General features: G+C 42.9%; 1 protein-coding gene and 1 non-coding gene across 2 annotated transcripts in view; one reads left to right on the forward strand and one right to left on the reverse strand.

Moving 5' to 3' along the window:
• Positions 1-20,276, forward strand: part of EVA1A (eva-1 homolog A, regulator of programmed cell death) — a 278,261-nt gene that overhangs the window by 98,857 nt on the left and 159,128 nt on the right. The window contains exons 3-5 of the mRNA XM_018575472.1: positions 13,257-13,380; positions 15,357-15,509; positions 17,922-18,065. Coding sequence (XP_018430974.1) covers positions 13,257-13,380; positions 15,357-15,509; positions 17,922-18,065 — 421 coding nt within the window. The remainder of the gene's footprint in view (positions 1-13,256; positions 13,381-15,356; positions 15,510-17,921; positions 18,066-20,276) is intronic.
• Positions 11,094-11,180, reverse strand: TRNAR-UCU. The gene is given in 2 exon segments: positions 11,094-11,129; positions 11,144-11,180. It is a non-coding gene; the product is annotated as a tRNA-Arg (tRNA).

Raw genomic sequence — 20,276 nt, forward strand, 5'->3', positions numbered from 1 at the left:
GATGATCGAGTGGAGAGATCCAGCAGGTGCCAACTCCTGGGAGAAGATATAGTGGTCCAAGGTTTCCAGAAAGATGGAATGAGTACAGATGATGCCTTCGTGGCAAGTGAGATAGATGGACACGCACAGTTCATGCAGAAAGGCTTCTAGTGTGGTTTTTTCCTTTTTCACCAGTTTTAGAGCAACATTTCTACCTGTTAAAGAACAAAACAAAAAAAAAATTAGAGGGTTTGTCAAGTATTTGGGATGTGCATAGGTGACCACCATCACAGTTGATGGTAAAAACACAAAACGTACAAACAGCGCTCTTGTAATGGTAATAAGGGGGTGAACAGTGTATGACCCTAGATCGTGTGCAGCCCTGAAACCCAGGAGGAGTGCCTGTGTATCTGCAAACTTGAAACAAAAAAACCCTTCTTTTTCCTCAGCTATCCATTGGTTTTTCGCCCATTGCACCCATTGTTACACTATTTTTCCTCAGCTATCCATTGGTTTTTCGCCCATTGCACCCATTGTCACACTATTTTCCTGTCATTTTCCCTGGGTCTCCCGACCCGGTCAGTTAGCCCACCCAGTGTTGCACCCTTTTGGGTTTTTTTGTTTCAAGTTTACAGTTGATGGTAAATAACCCACAGATTGAGCTTCCTATAGCATTAAGTAGCCCATTGGTATGTGTGCATGACCAGCTTAAAGTACATCTGTTATGAGAGAAACACGGAGGCTGCCATTGGTGAGCTCCTGCTGAAAATACAGTCATGTGGCTGTCATGCTGACTCTCCAATTTGATATATAGAATGAATGACCTGGAACAAGTATGCAGATAAAGACTTTCCTGCTTGTGAAATATTAAAGCTAGTGTGTTAACATAACAGCCAGTGGAGTAGCATTTTTACGAGGAGTTCAGCAACGGAAGCCTCCATGTTTTTCTCACAGCAGGTTTTTATTAAGACATGTAAAATGACTGATTGGAGAAATTAATTAGATTGATTGGAGTAGAAAGCCTTTCATTTTCTGTGGGAACAATACCAACTACCTTAGCTACCGGAATTTTTGCCCTCGTCTAATCCAACACTGATAAGATATGAAGAATGGGTTGAAAATGAATGTAACAAAACCCATATGCTTAATATGAGATACATAAAGGTGCAAATTTCTTAAAAGAAATTGGTACCCATTCTCTAGGATTAAAGAGTCTTCAAATGAGACATACGTTCAGTAATATTTAAAGAGAATAGACTTACTTGTTTCCTTGTTCACAGCCATTACAACTTCGCCATAGGTGCCCTTGCCAAGATGTTTCACGATATCATAATCCTCTTCGTCAGTCCTTTCAATCTCACAAGATAAATAGGCTGCCATTTTGAATATGGCGCTATCAGGCTTTCTCTGCAGATAAGAGTGTAAAGATGAATTACCAGGTTAACACTTTTTGATAGAATTTCGTTGTAACTATGTTACAGTCCAAATTTTGTGTTTACATTAATACCAGCAATACAACAGAGATACAATTAAAATGGTCTTACCTGGGCGCTGAATGGACAGCGAGGATAGAAGTTCTAAGTAGAGGTGGGCTTCTGCAATGTGGATAAAACCAGCTTCTGCAAAGTCCAGCCTTAGCAGCTTGCTATCAGCAAGAGATCTTGAAGACACTGAAGTGGATATCTGATGTCCAGAAATTAGCTTTGTCTTTTATAGAGAAGTTCAGCCAGGGCTGAAGGTCACTCCCCAATAAGACATAAGGAGATTCCACACACCTTCATTAGAATGCAAATTGAGGCATCACCTAAACTTGACCAATCCAAGTGGCTCCTTTGTGATTGTAGCCAGAGTGAGGACAGGTTCAGGTCACAATGGGCACCAGGGAGTGGCCATGTCTTTGTTGTCACTTCTTTCAAAATGTTAATGTGGACAACAATTTCACCTCAGTGGATTTGACATGTTCAGATTGAGACATCCTAGTGAGAGTTCACCTGTATTGAGATGATATGTTACAAAAGCCTTCTTTGCAGAAAAGTGCACTTTCCAGAATCAGTAGCAGATTTTACTGCATACAATTTTGTAGCAAAAACAGGGCTGCAAAAATACCACAAATTAGATTATACCCATCACATACTTTACAATTTTAGGGTTTTTTGTTTTATAATTTTTGGAAACAGGCAATCATTTGAAGATCTTTGAGGTGACCTCAAGAAATGTAATTTAGGTTGAAAATGTTGGTATCTTTTGAGCAATAGATATGTTCCTGAGATAAGAAAGCTACTGCAGATGAGGGAAACATGGACACTCATTTACAATGGTTCATGTGTTCATGCTCGTTTGTGGTATTTGGAGAATAAGATAATTTAAAAAGCCTGTAGCCCTATATGAACTGCTATTTTAGGAGACGTCCACATTGGTTGGAAAATACCACTTGTCACTATAGCAGTCTTGTTTTTAAGTATCTTCAGTTATATACATTTCTTGGAACTTTTAATCCATTAAACTCTCCTTTAATTTTAATGACCATAGCATTTTTTCTTTTCTTTCCAATTCGTTTTGTTTGGGTTTTTGCTTTTTTTGTGTGGTTTAGGGTTGGAGGGATTTTGGGTCGTCGTTTCGCTTGCTTTTTTTTAGTTGAGACCTTTAGGGGGGAAGAATGGTTTTAATACCAATGGGAAGGGAAATTTATGGTGGTTGTTTTAGGAAGAAGTTATGAATAATTTTCTCTTCTGTTTTTGATTGGATTTCTCACTGGGAGAGTCTTTAACCGGATGATTACATGTTGATATTTCTGTATTGCTATATATAGAAATAATAAAGAAATATTATACAAAAAAACAATATTATAATATGTTCCTGAGATAAGGAAGATTGTCAGGATACCGTGCACAGGTGCCCCACACTGTGTGCAGATATCTATACGGGAGGACCAAATACTCGACCACACCAAACAAGGCTATGAACTTATAGTTTATTAGCATACAAAATCATATAAACGCAAGCAACCCCACCACAAGTAACATAAATTAACCAAACTAAATGTAAACAGAATAACACACAGAATACAACAGGGCAGACAGGGGAGCAGGGCCACAGGAGGAGAGCCACAGATCAAGAGACCTCAGGGTGGAAGGAGTCAGGGTCCAAGGAGGCAACAGGATACAGGATTTGGGCAACAGGATACAGGATTCAGGCAACAGGAAACAGGATACAGGTTAGGGCGACAAACTGAGGCACCAGCCTCACTGTGAGAAGGGGCTAAATACCCTCCCAGGCCAGCACCAGGTGGAGACTAATTTCTGACAGCTGGGAGGCGCCCGCAGGTGAGCACCGGAATTGCAGGTTCCAGCACCACCCAGTGGTGGTCTGGTACCTGACAGCCCCTGGCTGCCTAGAGACACCTGCAGGTGAGCACAGGAACCAAGTTCCAGCGCCACCTGGAGGTGCTCTGGTCCCTGACAAAGCTACTGCAGATGAGGGAAGCGTGGGCACTTATTTACAATAGTTCATATGTTCATGCTTGTTGGTGGTATTTGTAGGGGAAAAAAATAATTAAAGAATCCTGTAGCCCTATATGAACTGCTATTGTAGGAGATGTCCACTATTAGTTGGAAAATACCACTTGTCACTATATCAGTCTTGGCTTTAAGTATCTTCGGTTCTATACATTTCTTAGAACTTTTAATCCATTAAACTCTCCTTTAATTTACCATGGCATCGCTCCTCTAATCAGTTGTAGTATAGAAAGTTATGCAATATCTATAGTCAGTGCTGAGATGAGCCTGTGTACTGCTGGCTTTACTTATACAGTTTCTTTCGATGCTAAACGTAAATATTAAGCCAAAAGGGTAAATCAAGTCACACACATACTTCTTCATATATGGCAAGATATTCTAGTTCATTATAAGAATACATTTGCTGCATTCTTGTACACAAGAAGCAAGATGTAACAACACCTGTAGAGGTCAGCTGGTATTCCCCTATATTCCAAAGAGCCAATGGCAGCCTATTTGTGGGATGGAGGTAATGCAGCTCACCGTGAGAGGAAGGCTGGCTCACTAATATTTCCCGTGTATGATGCTTCAGCTACATAGTGGGAAATGTGTGCTTTCCATGTTATAACTATACCCCAGCAAAATGTATTTTTTTCAAAGGAACTACTAACCAGCTGTGAGGATACACATGTTCATAGAGCTACTGAGCTTTTCACTGTATGTTCTGGAAAAATTCCTATCTAAGGGCACCCAATCCCCACATTTATTGGCAGTATAATCACAAAAATATCCTACTAAGATCCTTAGTGCTTGGCAACATTGCACAATGGGCTTAGACAACCTGTTATGTGGCTATCTACACTTGTCCAGAGGACGCCCAATTAACCTCTATAGAAAGGTATATACATGAAAAATCTATTTAGGCCCCTTTCATACGGACGGTCCGTTCAGATCTGTCAGTTTTTCAGGTGGATCTGATGGAAAGCCCAGTGTAACTCTATGGACAGCCGGATGTAATGTGAGTCCGTTTACATTTGATTACCCCCCAACTCTGTCTAGGTCCAGATAAAGAAACACAGTTCCGTTTTGGCAGACTTGATCATGATGGATCAGAGGTAATCAGATGTGAACGGGCACATGTCTGCTTACATCTGACTCCCCATAGTACGGCTCAGTTTTTGTGTAGTGCAACATTGCGTGCCGCATTTGTGTGTATTTTTGCACATTTGTCACGCCTCATGCACAGGGGAACCCTTAATATCAATTGGCTTCCCTATCCTCCACAAAGAAGTTCATGCACCTTTTGGAGCTTCATACTTTTTTTGTATTTTTACTTGGTGCGTTTGGGTGTGCCATTAACAATAAATGGCACCATAAGTTCGGCACACATTTTGCTCGCATTCACACCCTACACAGTGTGAATGGGGACTCACAGGGATCAATCATAATCCTAATCCTAAAATCCTACAACCCCTATTTACACTTGACCATGATCATTTTCAGGCAATTTGTAAGCTTGTTTATGCACCTTTTGTGCAAATTTTTACAGTGACACTAAACTGAGGCATTAAAAATACATTAAAGTACCTTGACAGTTAACAAAAATGTATCTTATTTGTGTATCACGACTGTAGATCCTCAAATCATCTCTGAATTGGTGCTGACACTCTCCTTCCTTCTGGAGGGGGGCTACTTCTGTTCCCCATGGTCCCTGTGTGTGTTGTAAAGTAGTCACCGCTCCAAGCTCACTCCTGGGATGGACTACAAGCTCATATTTCGTTTACTAATTTGTATAGAGATTGTAGTCCATCCCAGGAATAATCTTGGACCGGTGACTACTTTACAACACACACAGGGACCATGGGGAACAAAAGTAGCCCCCCTCCAGAAGGAAGGACAGTGTCAACACCAATTCAGAGATGATTTGATGATCTACAGCCGAGCAATACACAAATAAGATACATTTTTGTTAATAGGGAACTTGAATGCATTTTAAAGAGTGTGAATGGAGGCAGATATTTTCTTACTTATGTAGCACGGACCCTGCCCTATCTTTGTGGGTCAGACTTAAATGCTGAAATGTTATTAATTAATCTTCCACCCAATATACTTTTACTTCTTAGTGAATATCTTGTAAAGACAAGCAATGCAAAACCAAAAAAGTTCAATTACAGAAAACATTATGATATGCTGATTTAGCATTTTAAGGTCTTCTGTGTCGTACGTTAATGCGCGTTGTGCTACAGCAGTCCATTCATTATGAAAGGGCCCCCAACACACCATGACGTGTCCCACATGTGCATTGTAGAACTTTGAATAAAGATGTCATCAGCACACCAGCACACCAATTTCCAAGTCAATGCAAATCCATTTTATTGATAGATGTCACTCAAATATCAAGCGCTTTCGGGGCCACGCAGGGTCCCCTTTGTCAGACACAGGCTCAGTGATGACTTGTCATCTCTGAGCCTGATGAAGGGGACCCTGTGCGGCTCCGAAAGCGCTTGATATTTGAGTGACATCTATCATTAAAATGGATTAGCACTGACTTGGAAATTGGCGAGCTGATGACATCTTTATTCAAAGCTCTACTGTGAGCGGCGCCATTCGCGGTCATTTCGAGCACCCAATATTGTTTTGGGATATCCGGTAAGGAGTGCTACAGGACATATGACACTGTTCCAGATGTGCATTGTGGCGCCCTGTGGTGTGCTGTGTGATGGCCAATACTGTACAGTAGCTTGGGGTTCACAATTAATGTTTTAACACATGTTGCTGCAGAACCCAAATCTGAATGATCCCTGTGACTTCTTCATATAGTAGAATCTCAAATCTAAATAATTAAAAGCATGAATAATGGTGGACTTCCTCATTCATAGCAGGTGTGGTAGAACTGACAGCAATGTATATCATATATACATTATATGGTATACATTATATATACTGAGTGAGCTTTGCTCAACCTGGATCTCTGCAATTCATCTCTATTGATACAATTGATAAAGAGTTTTCTTTGCTTGACTTGTGTACGCACATTTGGCTAAGTATTGTATTTCAATAACTATTTGACTAGTTTATAGGCTACTTAATATCTAAATGGTTATATATATAAAATATAACTTGTGATAAGGTGTGTATGTGATTTTAATGTTTGAATTAGAATGTATGGTGTTTTATTGTAATTAAGGGTTTGGCATGGTTTGTTTTCACAAGACACAATAGTAATATATTCAGCTGTGAATTGAATGGAGTAAATATATGTGATTGATCAATGAATATCTTTGCACGAATCTTGCATTCAGAATTGCACAGGTCTGACAACAAAAGGTCTCCGAGAGTCAATCCACATCTATTGTTGTGCAATGAAATGTTATGTTCCTAGTGAAACCTGCAGGTGCAGATGACATCGTTATGCTGCTTTTTTAAGCCTGCTCAGTACAGCGCCCAAGGGCAGGGTTAGAGAACTCCTCTCATTTATATGGTGTATGCTAGTTTCCATATAGATCACTGTTTTATCAACACTCTGCAAAGGGAAATCAATTAACGTTCATTTAGTTATGCAGATATAAAGCAATTTGAGTATTGGTTACAAAAATGTCTGCTCCAGGGACTTTGGCTTATTTTCACTTCTTATTTTTATTGCAATATAGAGAACTGGAGTTGTTACATATAGGAACTGGACAAATTTCGCCATTTTAGGGAAACCTTAAAGTGACACTAAATCTTAAAAATACATGGGGTCTAAAGCCAATTGCACTTTTCAAAACCACCAAACATCACCTTAAAGTTACAATAAACTCAGGAATTAAAAGTTAAAAATACATTCAAGTACCTTTAACTATTAATAAAAATGCATCTTATTTGTGTATCACTCTGCTGCAGATCCTCAAATCATCTCTGAATTGGTGCTGACACTGTTTTTCCTTCTGGAGGGGGGCTACTTTTGTTCCCCATGGTCCCTGTGTGTGCTGTAAAGTAGCCACCGCTCCAAGCTCACTCCAGTGATAGACTACAATGTCAGTAGAGATCAGTAAACTAAACATGAAATTGTAGTCTATCATAGAGCGAGCTTGGAGTGGTGACTACTTTACAACATGCACAGGGACCATGGGGAACAAAAGTAGTCACCCTCCAGAAGGAAGGACGGTGTCAGCACCAATTCAGAGATGATTTGAGGATCTACAGCCGAGTGATACACAAATAAGATGCATTTTTGTTAGGGCTCCATTCACACATATCGGTTACACTTTCTGCGGGATTTTTCACACGGAAAACAGCACGTAACAAAACCGTGCAAACTTTAACATACGCGCGGATTCCATATACTATACTATAGCCGCGAATGTGCGGAATCCGAACCTGAAATCACGCTTGGACTATTTTGTGGGACGCGTGGTTTTGTACCACCCAGTCCCCGCAATAGTCTGAACAATGCACATTAAAATGCATGGTTTTTCATGTTTAGAGCGGTTCTGCGTGTATTCTTCCGGCCGAATTTGCACGTAAAAACGCTCACCTGTGAATGGAGCCTTACAGTTAGCGTACCTGCATGCATTTTTTAAGGTTAACTTCTGAGTTTAGTGTCAGAATTCTAATCTGTTACTGTGGGATACAACTGCAAAATGTATTTTCCTCAATTATAATGGATCAGCCCTATAGCCCTACAGCTTTTTATTATAATAACCTATGATAATAAGTTATGGATTTAAAGTGTATCAAGGGTATCTATAGCCCAGACTTGCTTTTTGTGTTAGATAGCGTAGGTAAGTTTTAGAATGGGGGTTTGCAAAAGGTCAATCATGGCAATGTTGGGGCATGGAAGGTTTTAGAAGAATTTGCTGGGCCCTGGTCTCACTTTGGTTAAACCCACAGGTCTAGACTAGTGTTTCCAGCATTTCTCAACCTTTTTTCAGTCGCATCCCCCTTTAGAAGTGTGCATAATCTCAAGGCACCCCAGTATAAAATATAAAAACATACAAATATTATGTGTGGCTCCTTCCACCATCTATACCAGACCCAGGTAGGGTTCTAGTATGGATTTTACATTGAGACTCAATGTAAAGAAAAAACAAACAATAACATGGAGTTCCCCTCTTCACATCAGAGTTCCCCCCTTTCACATTGGCAGCTTCCCTTCATACCTTCATATCAGAGTCCTAATCTTCACTATAATGCAGCAGCGACAGCATGGCAGAGGACAGGAGGCATAGCAGTAGCAGGTCTGGACGGAGACGGTCGTCTGTTCTCTTTTAAATGCTGGGGGAGGTCATGGATGAATCCATGGTGCAGGCAGGCCGGCTACCGCCCCTGGTTTAACGTCATGCTTTTCCGTGGTGGTGGCCGGCCTGCCTGCACCATGGAAAGGCATGACGCCGTGAAGAAGTTGAAGGCACCCCTGACAAAGCCAGAAGGCACCCCAGAGTGTCATGGCACCCTGGTTGAGAAAGGTTACTCTAGACTGCCCTAGGGTGTACCAGACTCTTCCCGAGTTTACTATCTGATGTTTCCCCTTTCACAATTCTAACTAGTTTCCAGAGGCATTCCTAGTTGTTGAAGAGCTGCCCCTGGAAGTGGTACCCTTTATAACCACCCAATCCTCGACACAATAGTGATACCCATTTTCCTTGGATTATGTCCAATACTCTTAAAGTTACGGGTCATTAGAGAAAGAGGCTGTCTTCCATTTCTGAGAACAATTTTGTCCTGCGATGCTAAATCTCCTCTGTCATTGCTTTGACCCACAGACCTGGCACAAATATGCAGTTAAGGGCTTCCGCCTGTTTTGATCTGTATATTTGTTTTGTGTCAGTGACCTGAAGCATTGAAGCCACTAGATCAGCACAAGGCAGACAACTAGAATTTTCAGACGTGGCCAGCAACAGCAACCTGTGTATATTTTGCATGACGTATTTACTTTAAAATGTCCATAGACAGATGGCAGGCAATGAACCCACAAGTACCACAAGCCAAAGTAATTAGATAATGAGCAGCCATGAAAACCTTGTTAGATCCTGTCTGCGTCCGAGCCGGGACACACGCACCTGTACGGACCGGCACTCGAGGTGAGCGTAGGGCGGCGTACGGCCGCGTAGTCCCGTAGAGAAGGACAGGGGCTGTGTACTAATCACACGCAGCACCTGTCCTTCCCGGGAGCTGCCCGATATGGCCGTGCATGCAGCATGGAGCTGTACATGCCGGCTGATTCTCGTGTGAATTAGGCCTTAAATCATTAAAATGTAATTTTGTTTAAATAGCATTCATAGTTTAGCCTTTAAAGAACTTCGAGCAGTTAAAAAATTAGCCCTTGCCATGGGGCTACCCCCACACTACAAGGGTGAAGTGCTCTTTTTGGTCAAGGGTCTAAAATAAAAAAAAGTTATACTCACCCGATCCTTGGTCCTGTGGCATTGAGTGCTCAGCTCTTTCTCCCTCCGTTCTGGATGTGGAATGTCCTCGGCATCCTCACATCCAACGCAAGTGAATAGACGTGATAGCATCAGCGGGGCTTATACCGTCAGAGCCTGGGGGAGAAGAGGCTGCAGAGAACGGTCTAGCAGCCACGTGGGAAATTGGATCGGGTGAGTATATCTTTCTTTATTTTAGACCCTGGAACAAAATGAGCAGTTAACCCTTTCAGTGCAGGGGTATCTATAGTGCAAGGGTTCATTGTTTAACTGCCCTGAGTTCTTCTTTAATACAACTAAAGCTGGCCATCCACTGAGAAAAGTTTGGTCAGTTCTTGATGAACTTTACTCAGAGGGGTCACCCTTTTGGCATCCTTCCGCCCAACATTCTTGGATCAGAAAATCGAAGGAGTTGGGCGGTCAGCCAAACAGTGACTGCAGCCAATGAGCTGCAGTGAGAGATTCATCCATCAACACTATTTAGCATGGAGGAATTTGTTGGATTTTTTTTTTTAATTCAGACCGCAGCTTCAACAAAAAAATCTCACAGTGTATGGGAAACTTGAGCTAGCCATAGACACTTCAAAATCCTCTCATTCCTCTCATTCAGCCTCACAAGGTGGACCAGAGAAAAATCGATAGACTCCCCCATCCACAATAAAAAGGGATGGGGGTCTCCCTGCTGTGTGTCTCCCCGCAGTACTTGCACCTTTTTTCTGCGATACACGACGCACGGCTGGAGTGCCATTGGAAATTAATGGCACCCACAGTGCGATCTGTGCACACCTATACGACTCCTGACCATGCGGCAATCCGTGAAGAATCGTCATACGGTGGGGTGTCGCATAGGTGTGCACCGGCCTGTTAAAGTTAGTGGGCTCCTGGCTGTGTTCCAGTGGACAAAGGCTTCACTTCCTCACAGCTCAACTTCAGGAAATGTTTCATGGTCCGTCTGATAAAATGTTGCTATTTGAACTTCATTTTGTAATGTTAATTAATAAAGTGCTATAATGTTTTTGTAGTATGAAGTAGGTGTGGATACCCCCCTTCCCGGTTGATTTTTCGCTCAGTTTGGCACACCACTAAATTTAAGTTTGACATGACTGTCGTACACAGAGCACTCTCCAGAGGGAACATGTAGCAGCTCCCCCCTTCCTCTCCTGACAGAACACAGGAATATCTGTTTATGGCTGTTTAGTAGACATTTCACAAAATGCGACTCTGGTGGGACTCGAACCCACAACCTTTGAATGTCTACAACACTACTAGAAGTCCAATGCGCTATCCATTGCGCCACAGAGCCAGCTGGCTTAGGAGCTTGTGAGGAGCTTGTGAGGACTCAACAGGTGGACTCTACGTCTCTCTCTGCTACTATGCATATAACAGAGCCCCCCCTCCCTCCCTCCCAGTCTATATCCCATTTCCTGTCCCACAGATGCCAAGACAGTTCGTAGGACAGTAAGGAGAACTAGACACTAGGCTGTATTTCTATGATCACAACATTTGAGCTATTACTGCAACATTTATGCAACCGTCCTGTTTGATGTGACGTACATGTTCACACATTGGCTTTGCTATATATTCACGGCTCATATTTCCCCAAGTGTGGAGATTGGGTAGTAAATTTAACAGGTAAAAGAAAAATCAATTGGGCATAAAGCAAATGAAAATGGGGAAATAACATTTTCCCACAAGGTAGTATTCATTTTGTGTTTTTACTGGTACTTTGACTGCCCCCTTTCCTATTTGAAGCCCAAAACTTTTTTTTCTCATGTGGATAAGAGTAAAAAATGGTTAAAATCCCCATTACAACAAATCTGTATCTTAGTGGAGATTTCCCTTTACTTCCTTTCCTGGAGAGAACAGAAGGGGAAAGTTCATCTTACAGTTGTCGCCAAAGCAGACATGGTCGTCCCTATAATACAATGTTCATGGTGTGCTTGCTGTCCCCTTTCCAGCCAAAGTATCCCAGGTTGCTAAGGGCTGGGCGGGGAGATCTATAAGGGTCATACACATCTCCCTGCCCAGCTCTTAGTAACCTGGGACACTTTGGTCAGTGTCCAGCTCAGCTCCTGGCAACCAGCGATGTCACTGGTTGCCAGGAGCTCAGCGGGACGCCACCCAGAGGTCCCACCTTGCTAAGAGTTGTGCGGGGAGATGCAGAGCCCTTACACATCTCTCCACCCGGCTCTTAGAGGCATCACTCCCCACCAGCAAACCCTCAGGCCGCAAAAAGGCTAGGGATGCTCCTGAAAACAGGTATCGCGATTGAAAGTCCCCCCCCTCCCCCCCCCACTATTTTTCTTCTGGTGACAACGCATGATTTTGTCTTTGCCCTCAGTTTTAGTCCCAGTGAAAATCTCCCTCATGGGGACACAGCAGTAAAAACCTGACAGGTAGCCACTATCTAACTAAAAAGCAAGCAGCATTGTTTTGCCTCTTGATATACTTTAACACTTAGGGGTATATTTATAAATCAGTGATTGTGATTCCACCAAAGATTAATCGAAGGTGAACGAATCATTATCAATTAAAACATGCACAAGGAAGATTCACCCGCATTATATGTTTGGTGAAAGTCACATTCACTGCTTTATAAATATACCCTTCAATTTCCAACAACTCTCCATGTCAAAACTATTGTAGAAAAAGAAGGCAGACACTTGAGTAGAGGAAATAACTCCCCCCTAACAACCTTTGTCTTTTTCTTTAATCATACCCTTTGTACAGTTGAGCTGTGCTGTGAATAGATTCATTTCTGCTGCTGCAACCTAACATCCAGGGCCGGATTTCCCACAAGGCCAACCTAGGCCCGGCCTTGGGGCAGCAGGGAGTAGAGGGGCAGCAGGGGTGTGGAATTCCTATCTCCCGATGCCCAGGACATGCGGGTCCGGGCGCCGGGCGAGTAGTTGTTTTCTACATTTAGCCCTGCTTTGGGCACGCAGAGCTAAATGGACAGCGGGGAAGCCGCCACTTGTTTTATACAAGTGATCCCAGCGATCTCGCCGAGATCACTTGTATGCAACCTGCAGGTCTGCCATTCTCCATGGGGGGTTGGCCGGAAAGGGGGCGCATTGAGGAACCTGACCTTGGGGCAGCAGAGAGAGTAAATCCGGCCCTGCTAACATCCTAAAGTGATGGTAGACAACTGGTGCTTGCAATGATCTCCCTATCTAGGCACATCTGCCCAATGGGAAGCTAGCTTGCTTGCTGGTAGAGGCTTACTGTCACTAGTGGAAACCAGGGCAAGACAGTGGCAGACCCAAGATTGGACTGTGGTTTATCCTCCATGGACAGTTATTTTGGGATTATCCAGTAATATGTTCTTGTTTTCTTGTCTTTTTGCCATAACTATTAATTATGAACTTTTCTCATTTAGAAAGTATTGGACGAGTGCCAGGACCGGAGGAATTGCCAGCTGCTTGTCAACAGCCGTTTGTTCGGCTCTGATCCGTGTCCAGGGACCAGCAAATACCTGGTGGTGGGATACAAATGTAGGCCAAGTAAGTAGAAGGCAACCCAGGCCTGTGTGGGCGCCTTGTAGAGAACACTCCCCATTTCAGTTATTGTTGTTGGAAAGGGCAAGTCCAGCCAAACATGTGTATGTAGATAGAATGTTGTAGCTGCCAATGGTTTTGTAAAGTATTGTGCATATTCTTGTGCCCCCTACCCATTCAGCTGTGATATTTGCTGAGTAGCAAGAGGGTAGCAACACTTCATAGCCCGTGTTTACCGTCTTTGCCCACCCTCTGCATCTTTTGGCTTACTAGTGAACACGGTGTGAAAATCACTGAAGCATTATATACATATGAAAGCCAATGCCCAGTTGGTTGATATGGGCAAATACAGGAAATCTTATTCTTTTGGTCCTGGACAGTCCTCACCATTTTGAAGGGTTGGGTTAAATGTTAAGGTGACTCTTTAATTGTTAGTTGCTGGGGAAGTTTAATCCTTAACATATCACCTTAAGTATTAACTTTTTTTTCTATATCCCATTGGGGAGATTTCCCTCACTGAGCTTCAGTTACAGACATTTTGTCAATCAAAGCTAAGTGCAACAAAACGCTCAAGACAAGGAATCTTATTCATTTCTACAGCCCTTCAATAGGAAACTCCTGGAAATGCGTGATTTACGTGTTTTTAAGTGGTTTGTCGCATGTGTTGTCCCACAGAGTTTATCATTAAAGTCTATGGGACTAAAAAGCTCTGTAATCTGGCAAAAAGGTGCTCATGTACTTTTTCCAGCAACAGGCATTTCTCTGCTTGCCACAAAACACTCAGGTGTGAACAGTAGCCATAGAAATAAATAGGATTCATTGTCTTGAGCGTTTTGTCGCGCTTAGCTTTCAGCAACAAAATGCCTAGGCTTGAACAGGGACTTACTGTTCCAGAGACACAATAGGGAGCAAGTAGACAAATCCCCTCTTAGATGTCTGCCACCATAACAGGTGTACCCACTGAAGATTTCCCTTCACTTTCAATTCCAGTGACAACTGTAAAATTCTGGATTTCCCACCACCTGACACATTATCATTGGGACAGGAAGTGAGAGATAATTTTCTCAACGGGGTCTTACTTACTATTCAACAAAAAAGTAAAAGAAACATTGCCACCCTTTCCTACTATCCATCAGAAAAAAAGAACCTTTGTGACCCTTACCTACTATCCAAAAGAAAAGAAAAAGTGCCTCTCTAATCAAAAAGTTTTGGGGGGGAGGTTTTATAGTGTAAGCAAACCCAAAACCAAAATGTATTTTGCAGTATGTTTGCCATGGAGTCTCACTATATACAGTTCTTCCGCTGCCGTGCAATTAGCAGCATCCTTGCCAGCTTGCTATGTACTATACATACTGTATATGTAAAGGCAATGTTTTTCCAGTTGTGGATATCAGGGCTCGGAAATCATCCTCCTCCTCCTGGGGCCGATAAAATTAGGGTATGGCAGATATAAGACCACTATAGTCACTCAAGCTTGCCATGTGCACTCCTTTGGTTAATTCTGTCAGGTGTATCAGATAGTGATTCCCAACAGCAATTGAAGAAGCTCAGGCGGCAGTCTAAGTATTATCAGAAGTGCTTTTACTGGCAGGATCTCCAGGTTTTTATATACAGTGAGGCATGATGCCAAACATACTAAAGAATGGACTTAGGGTTAACATACGCTATAAGCTTTAGGGTAAACCTGTCACAAGACAAATATATGAGCTGCAGTTGTTGACTTTCTTGTAGTTGCCTGGCTGTCACGCTGACCCAACTAGCATTTTCAGAGAAAGGCTCCAGCAATGGTGCTGCCATGTTCCTCTCATGACAGGCTTCCTTTAGCTAGGTGTCATCACCATAAATACTGCACTGAGAGCTACCAGTGTCTGTGCCCATATGTGCTTGTGGGTTTCTGACCTGTGGGCGAATTATCTTTCATAAAACATGTCTTCATCAGAATGGAACGCTTCACTGATATGACATGTATGCCTTCATTACAGATGAATTCAAGAGTAAGGTGGCCTGTGAGGATGACCGTCTGAGGCTGAGCTGTAAGAGGAATACAGTGATTGCCATCTATTCTGCTACATTTGGAAGAGTACGAGGCGGCAGCTTGGAGTGTCCTTACCAGAACCTAGGCATGCCTTCCACAGGTAAGAGGGTATTGTATTCGAGAACTCCTAACTCTTCGATTTGTCTTCCCTTGTGGTCAACATTTGAGACTCCTAACACTCCGATTAGTCCTCTCTTGTGTTCTACACATCAGGAAAACAGATTTTTTTTAAAATCCTCAACTGTTTGGTAAATATGTTACTGTAGTGTGTTTAAACTGCTAGGACCTACCTTTAATCACAAACAGGTCTAATTTTGTAAAAACAGTGTCCCCTCCTTATCCCATCCCTTTAGATGTATAGGTCCATGATGTGGTGTGTTCCAAGTGTTCAGAAAGCAATATCTTTATGGAAGGACCTATAATCATAAATAGGCCCCATTTTGTAGGAACAGTGACCCCGCCCCATCCATTTAGAGGTACATGGCCATGCTCACTTGAATGCAGAAGCACTAGCTTTCCTGATTTGCAGCCTCTGTTGGGCGTGCTCTCTAAATGTGCTCCCCTACAGTAGTGCCCATAGGAATCCACTAATCTAAAATGGATAGAAAGACCAAACATTTCATGCAGTTTGGGTCAGTGATACACAACATTTTAAACTCGATAAACATAAAGAATGGTCAATACGGCCTTCTAGACTAGACTTGTGGTGGAGGGCTTTGCAGGCTTTGAACATGCCTGCCAAATATCTCCTGTGTAGAAATCCATTGGAGCTAGCCATTTGCTCAAAGGCAAAGTTCCCAGTACAGTACACTGCCATTGAGTTCAAATTCCTTATACTGTGTATGTGAAGGCAATTTTTTCCAGTTTTGGATATTAGGGCAGGGAAATCAGCCCCTCTATGCCAGGGCATATCTAAAACACAAAAACATGGGGCCGATAAAATTAGGGTATGGTAGACATAAGACCACTAAAGGTCACTCAAGCACTGCACAGTTGGCAGCTGCCTTTTAAAAGCAGGGACACGCCAGCCCTTGTCTGGGGTTCACTGCTATCATAGTGCTATCATAGCAGTGCTGTGCGTTCTTGAAACAATTATTTTGTCCTGTGATGGCAGAAACTGTCAGTTATGTTATAAAAATAAACACTGGAGGCATAGTAATTCTGTGCTGACATGGTATGGCAAAGTTATGCTTGCAGCAAAGTCTGTCTATAGTAAGATTTGGTCATCTATTTATGTAGTGAATGAAATAACATGCATGTCTCATCAAGTCATATCATTCTTCAGCATTAGAGTTAGCGGGTTATGTACAGAGTCATTTTAAATGATTTCTGTGCACAGGAACTACTTTTTCAGCATTTGACAGTCAATTACCAATAGTAATGTGCATTTTCCACCATTTTCTCTCTTTTATGGACTTTAGAAGGAGGTGGTCAGAATGTTTTGCCAAAATCCTTAAAACTATAAATAAGTTGATGGCTTTGTGAACACAGTATTACAATTGGCTGACAATAATGGAACGCTGAATGGTCACCTAAAAACATGCTGCTTGTTGGTTATGTGTTTGTCCACCATTACCTGCAAAACTCTGAATTACAAACACTGCCTCCAATCCCATCTGTGAGCACCCGGCCACATGGGCAAACCATGACCTTGGCTTGTCTTGGTGGAAAACAACGACAATTGCCAGGAAAACCCAACCTAATTGTGACTCTCCTGGTCAACAGCCTGCCATGGGCTGCCTGGGAAAGTAGACTAGCTCTTCACATCCCTAAAGTATATCTAAACCCAAAAACAAAAATGTAATAGATTGCAGCTTACCAGTACTTAGATGTTCTGGCTGCATTAGTTTTCATGCTTTTTGTCCTTTATTTTTATATTTTTACCTGTCCGAGTGAAAACACTCATTGATCCTACTGTACCTATGGAGGAGCAGCGTTGTAACTCTAGGACAGAAAGTAAGACTAAAGAATCCCCCCCCCCCTCATCTGCATAAAATGGAGTGAGGTGTTCTGTAATCACAGAAAGAAACAATGCCAACTGATAACACAGTTCAGGAAGTTATCAGCTCATAAGATTTTTGACAGGATCAACTGTTTTTTTGTTTGGGGCTCATTGAACAGATATAACAAAACCATTTCAATTGTATATTTAATTGACCAAATGGGACTACAGCAGAGAAGTTCATAGTTGGGTTTACATTTACCTTAACAGTCATGTACATGTGGAAGCATCAAATGTTAGATACACATTTTATTTTAGAGCCAATCCTCCTCAGCATGTCATAGCTGGCAATGATGGGGGTAAGCACACCATCCACCAAGCTTAAAGAAGAATAGGAACGTCAAATTATGACTTGCTATAGGAGGCCACATAATGCCGCAGCCCTCCTAGCTTCAGAAACAGCGACAGGTGTTATTTTGTTGTAATTGGAGACCTAATCATGTTTCCCATTACAAACTATAGACTAGTTTTTGTTTAACCACAAGCTCTACTTCCTGTTGGTCTCTTCAGAATGCCAGTCACCCTCCTCCCTGTCACTTATGACGCAGCGCTGCCAAGGCAAGAGGAGCTGCAGCATCTATGCCAGCACCTATGAGTTTGGAGACCCTTGTTATACAGGAGTCCGCAAGCATCTGAATGTCATCTACACTTGTGGTGAGTCTATGGTTGAATGCTTTATTCACATCAGTATTTGGTTATCCGCTGCTGTTATTCCTGTGCAAGATTCTTGGTGCTTATCCAAGCCATGTCTAAACAAGGTGGTCTAAAGCTAGCCATAGAGGGCTTGAATGTTGGATGATTCCTGTTGAATAATATCTGTTCTTGGTTGAACTGACTATAGTTTCTATGCACTTTGGCAACCAAGCCAAACAGCTTGATGGTCAGGACTTCCATTGGTATCACGTACCTGGTAGAAGACCGAATAGCTGAGGAGGCCTCCCTTGCACCTCTTGTCCTGCACCCCTGAGAGTGGAGACAGAGAGTGAGAGGACAGAAGAGTTGCCAGAGTGCCAAGTGGTATGTTGACAACGTGCCTGGTGATAGTCCATATGCAGGATCCAGGAGCAGGTCAGACAAGTCCAAGGTCACACCGAGTGGGTAGTGAAGTACAGTAGCAGAAGACAGAAGCAGAATCCAGAACAGGCAGAAGTCAGGGGCAGGCAGCAATCAGGCAAGGTCGAAGGCAATCCGGGTCAATACACTAGAGCAGGGGTAGCCAAACTCCGGCCATCCAGCTGTGGTGGAACTACAAATGCCATGAGGCATTGCAAGATTTGAGAGATGCATCATGGGATTTGTAGTTTCACCACAGCTGGAGGGTTAGAGTTTGGCTACCCCTGCACTAGAGCAAGCAGATGGGCAGAGTAACAGGATCACACGGACAAGTTGAAAAACCATTCAGCAATGGTCTGTAAGGCAGACTGGACTATGAAGGCCCATCCATCAAGGAAAGATTGTCACATCCTGTGCACGGCCGTCAGTGCGTCTTGTGCGTACGTTTACGCTGCATGCACACTAGCGTGCATTGTCCAAGGATTTGGAAGACGGGATTACGCGCATCTGCAGTATCTAGGGTTGCCACCTGTCCAGGATTCACCCGGACAGTCTGGGTTTTGAATGCTGTGTCCAGGCTTCATGGCAGCTGAAACCTGGACACAAGATGTCAGGCAGACAGAAGCAACCAAAATAAAGATAGGGGCTACTGCCCCCCCTCCTCCCCCCCACTAAGTGCCCATTCACACTGAGCGTTTAAACGCGTGATTTCTGTCGTGATATCGCGCATATTTGCCACACAATATCGCGAGAAGTCGCTTGATCAATGGTTTTCAATGGAGCTGTTCTATTCTACAGCTCCATGTCGCCTGTCGCTCGTTGCTTGTGCAGAACCCTTTTTCCCACGGATGTCGCGCGATTTTTCTATTTTTGCATGCAGCTCGACGGTGAAGGTCGCCGGAACGTCGCCCAAACAGTTGCGCTATCCCGACCGTGCGGAAATACGCTCGAGGTAAGTGTCGCTCAGTGGGGCCTAAAAATAGTCGCGACTGTGATATTTACATATGAATGCGTGACACTATTTACATATAAATAAGCAGCGAAAAAAAACGTGTGCGTCGCCAGAGTGTTCAGGTTTTGCTGGAAGAAAAGGTGGCAACCCTAGCAGTATCACATGTGTGGCTGGCCATAGTCTTACAATTGGTTAGTAACTACTGAAGAACCCCAATTCACCACTATGGGCAACAGAGGTTGTGGACACAGCACAAGAAAGGGCTACGAGTTGAGTGGGCACAGAATGCTCAAAGGTCTCTGTACCGGCTGATCTGTAACCAGTATACTGTATATGAAACCACCTGTTACCCACCTGTTACCTGTTAGAGATGGTTGGAGGTTTTCCTGCAATCTACCAAAGGTTGTAAAAGTAAGGCATAGACTGGCTGTATTGGGGTATTTAACAAATGTGACCATAGAACCTTCAAGTGCATCTAAAGCCCAAACTTGTTTAGTTTTGAAATGTTTTGAACCACGGTCAGATACTTATTGCTGTCTATGTCCTAACTATGAGATTCAACCTCTTTATTTGTTTGGTGGCCATTGTCACCGGGATCAGAAATCCAAACTTATGAGCTGTCACAGAACAGGAGATGAGGAGAAATCGTCCAATAGGAGGCTGTTGTAGTGACAACTATCTTGGAGATGATTGCTCTAACTTACCTGTTGTGTGTTCCTCTCCAGTTGTGTCTTCTGGAAGTGAAGAGAAATCGCCCCAATGGGACACAAATGACAAAAACCCTGACATGGGTTTTAGCCACTTCCTACTCAAAAAAAATGTTGGCTTTTGATAAAGTTTAACTGTTTACAGACATTGAT

This window comes from Nanorana parkeri, unplaced genomic scaffold (genome assembly GCF_000935625.1).
Source record: "Nanorana parkeri isolate BGI_ZX_2015 unplaced genomic scaffold, ASM93562v1 scaffold53, whole genome shotgun sequence".
Classification (NCBI taxonomy): domain Eukaryota; kingdom Metazoa; phylum Chordata; class Amphibia; order Anura; family Dicroglossidae; genus Nanorana; species Nanorana parkeri.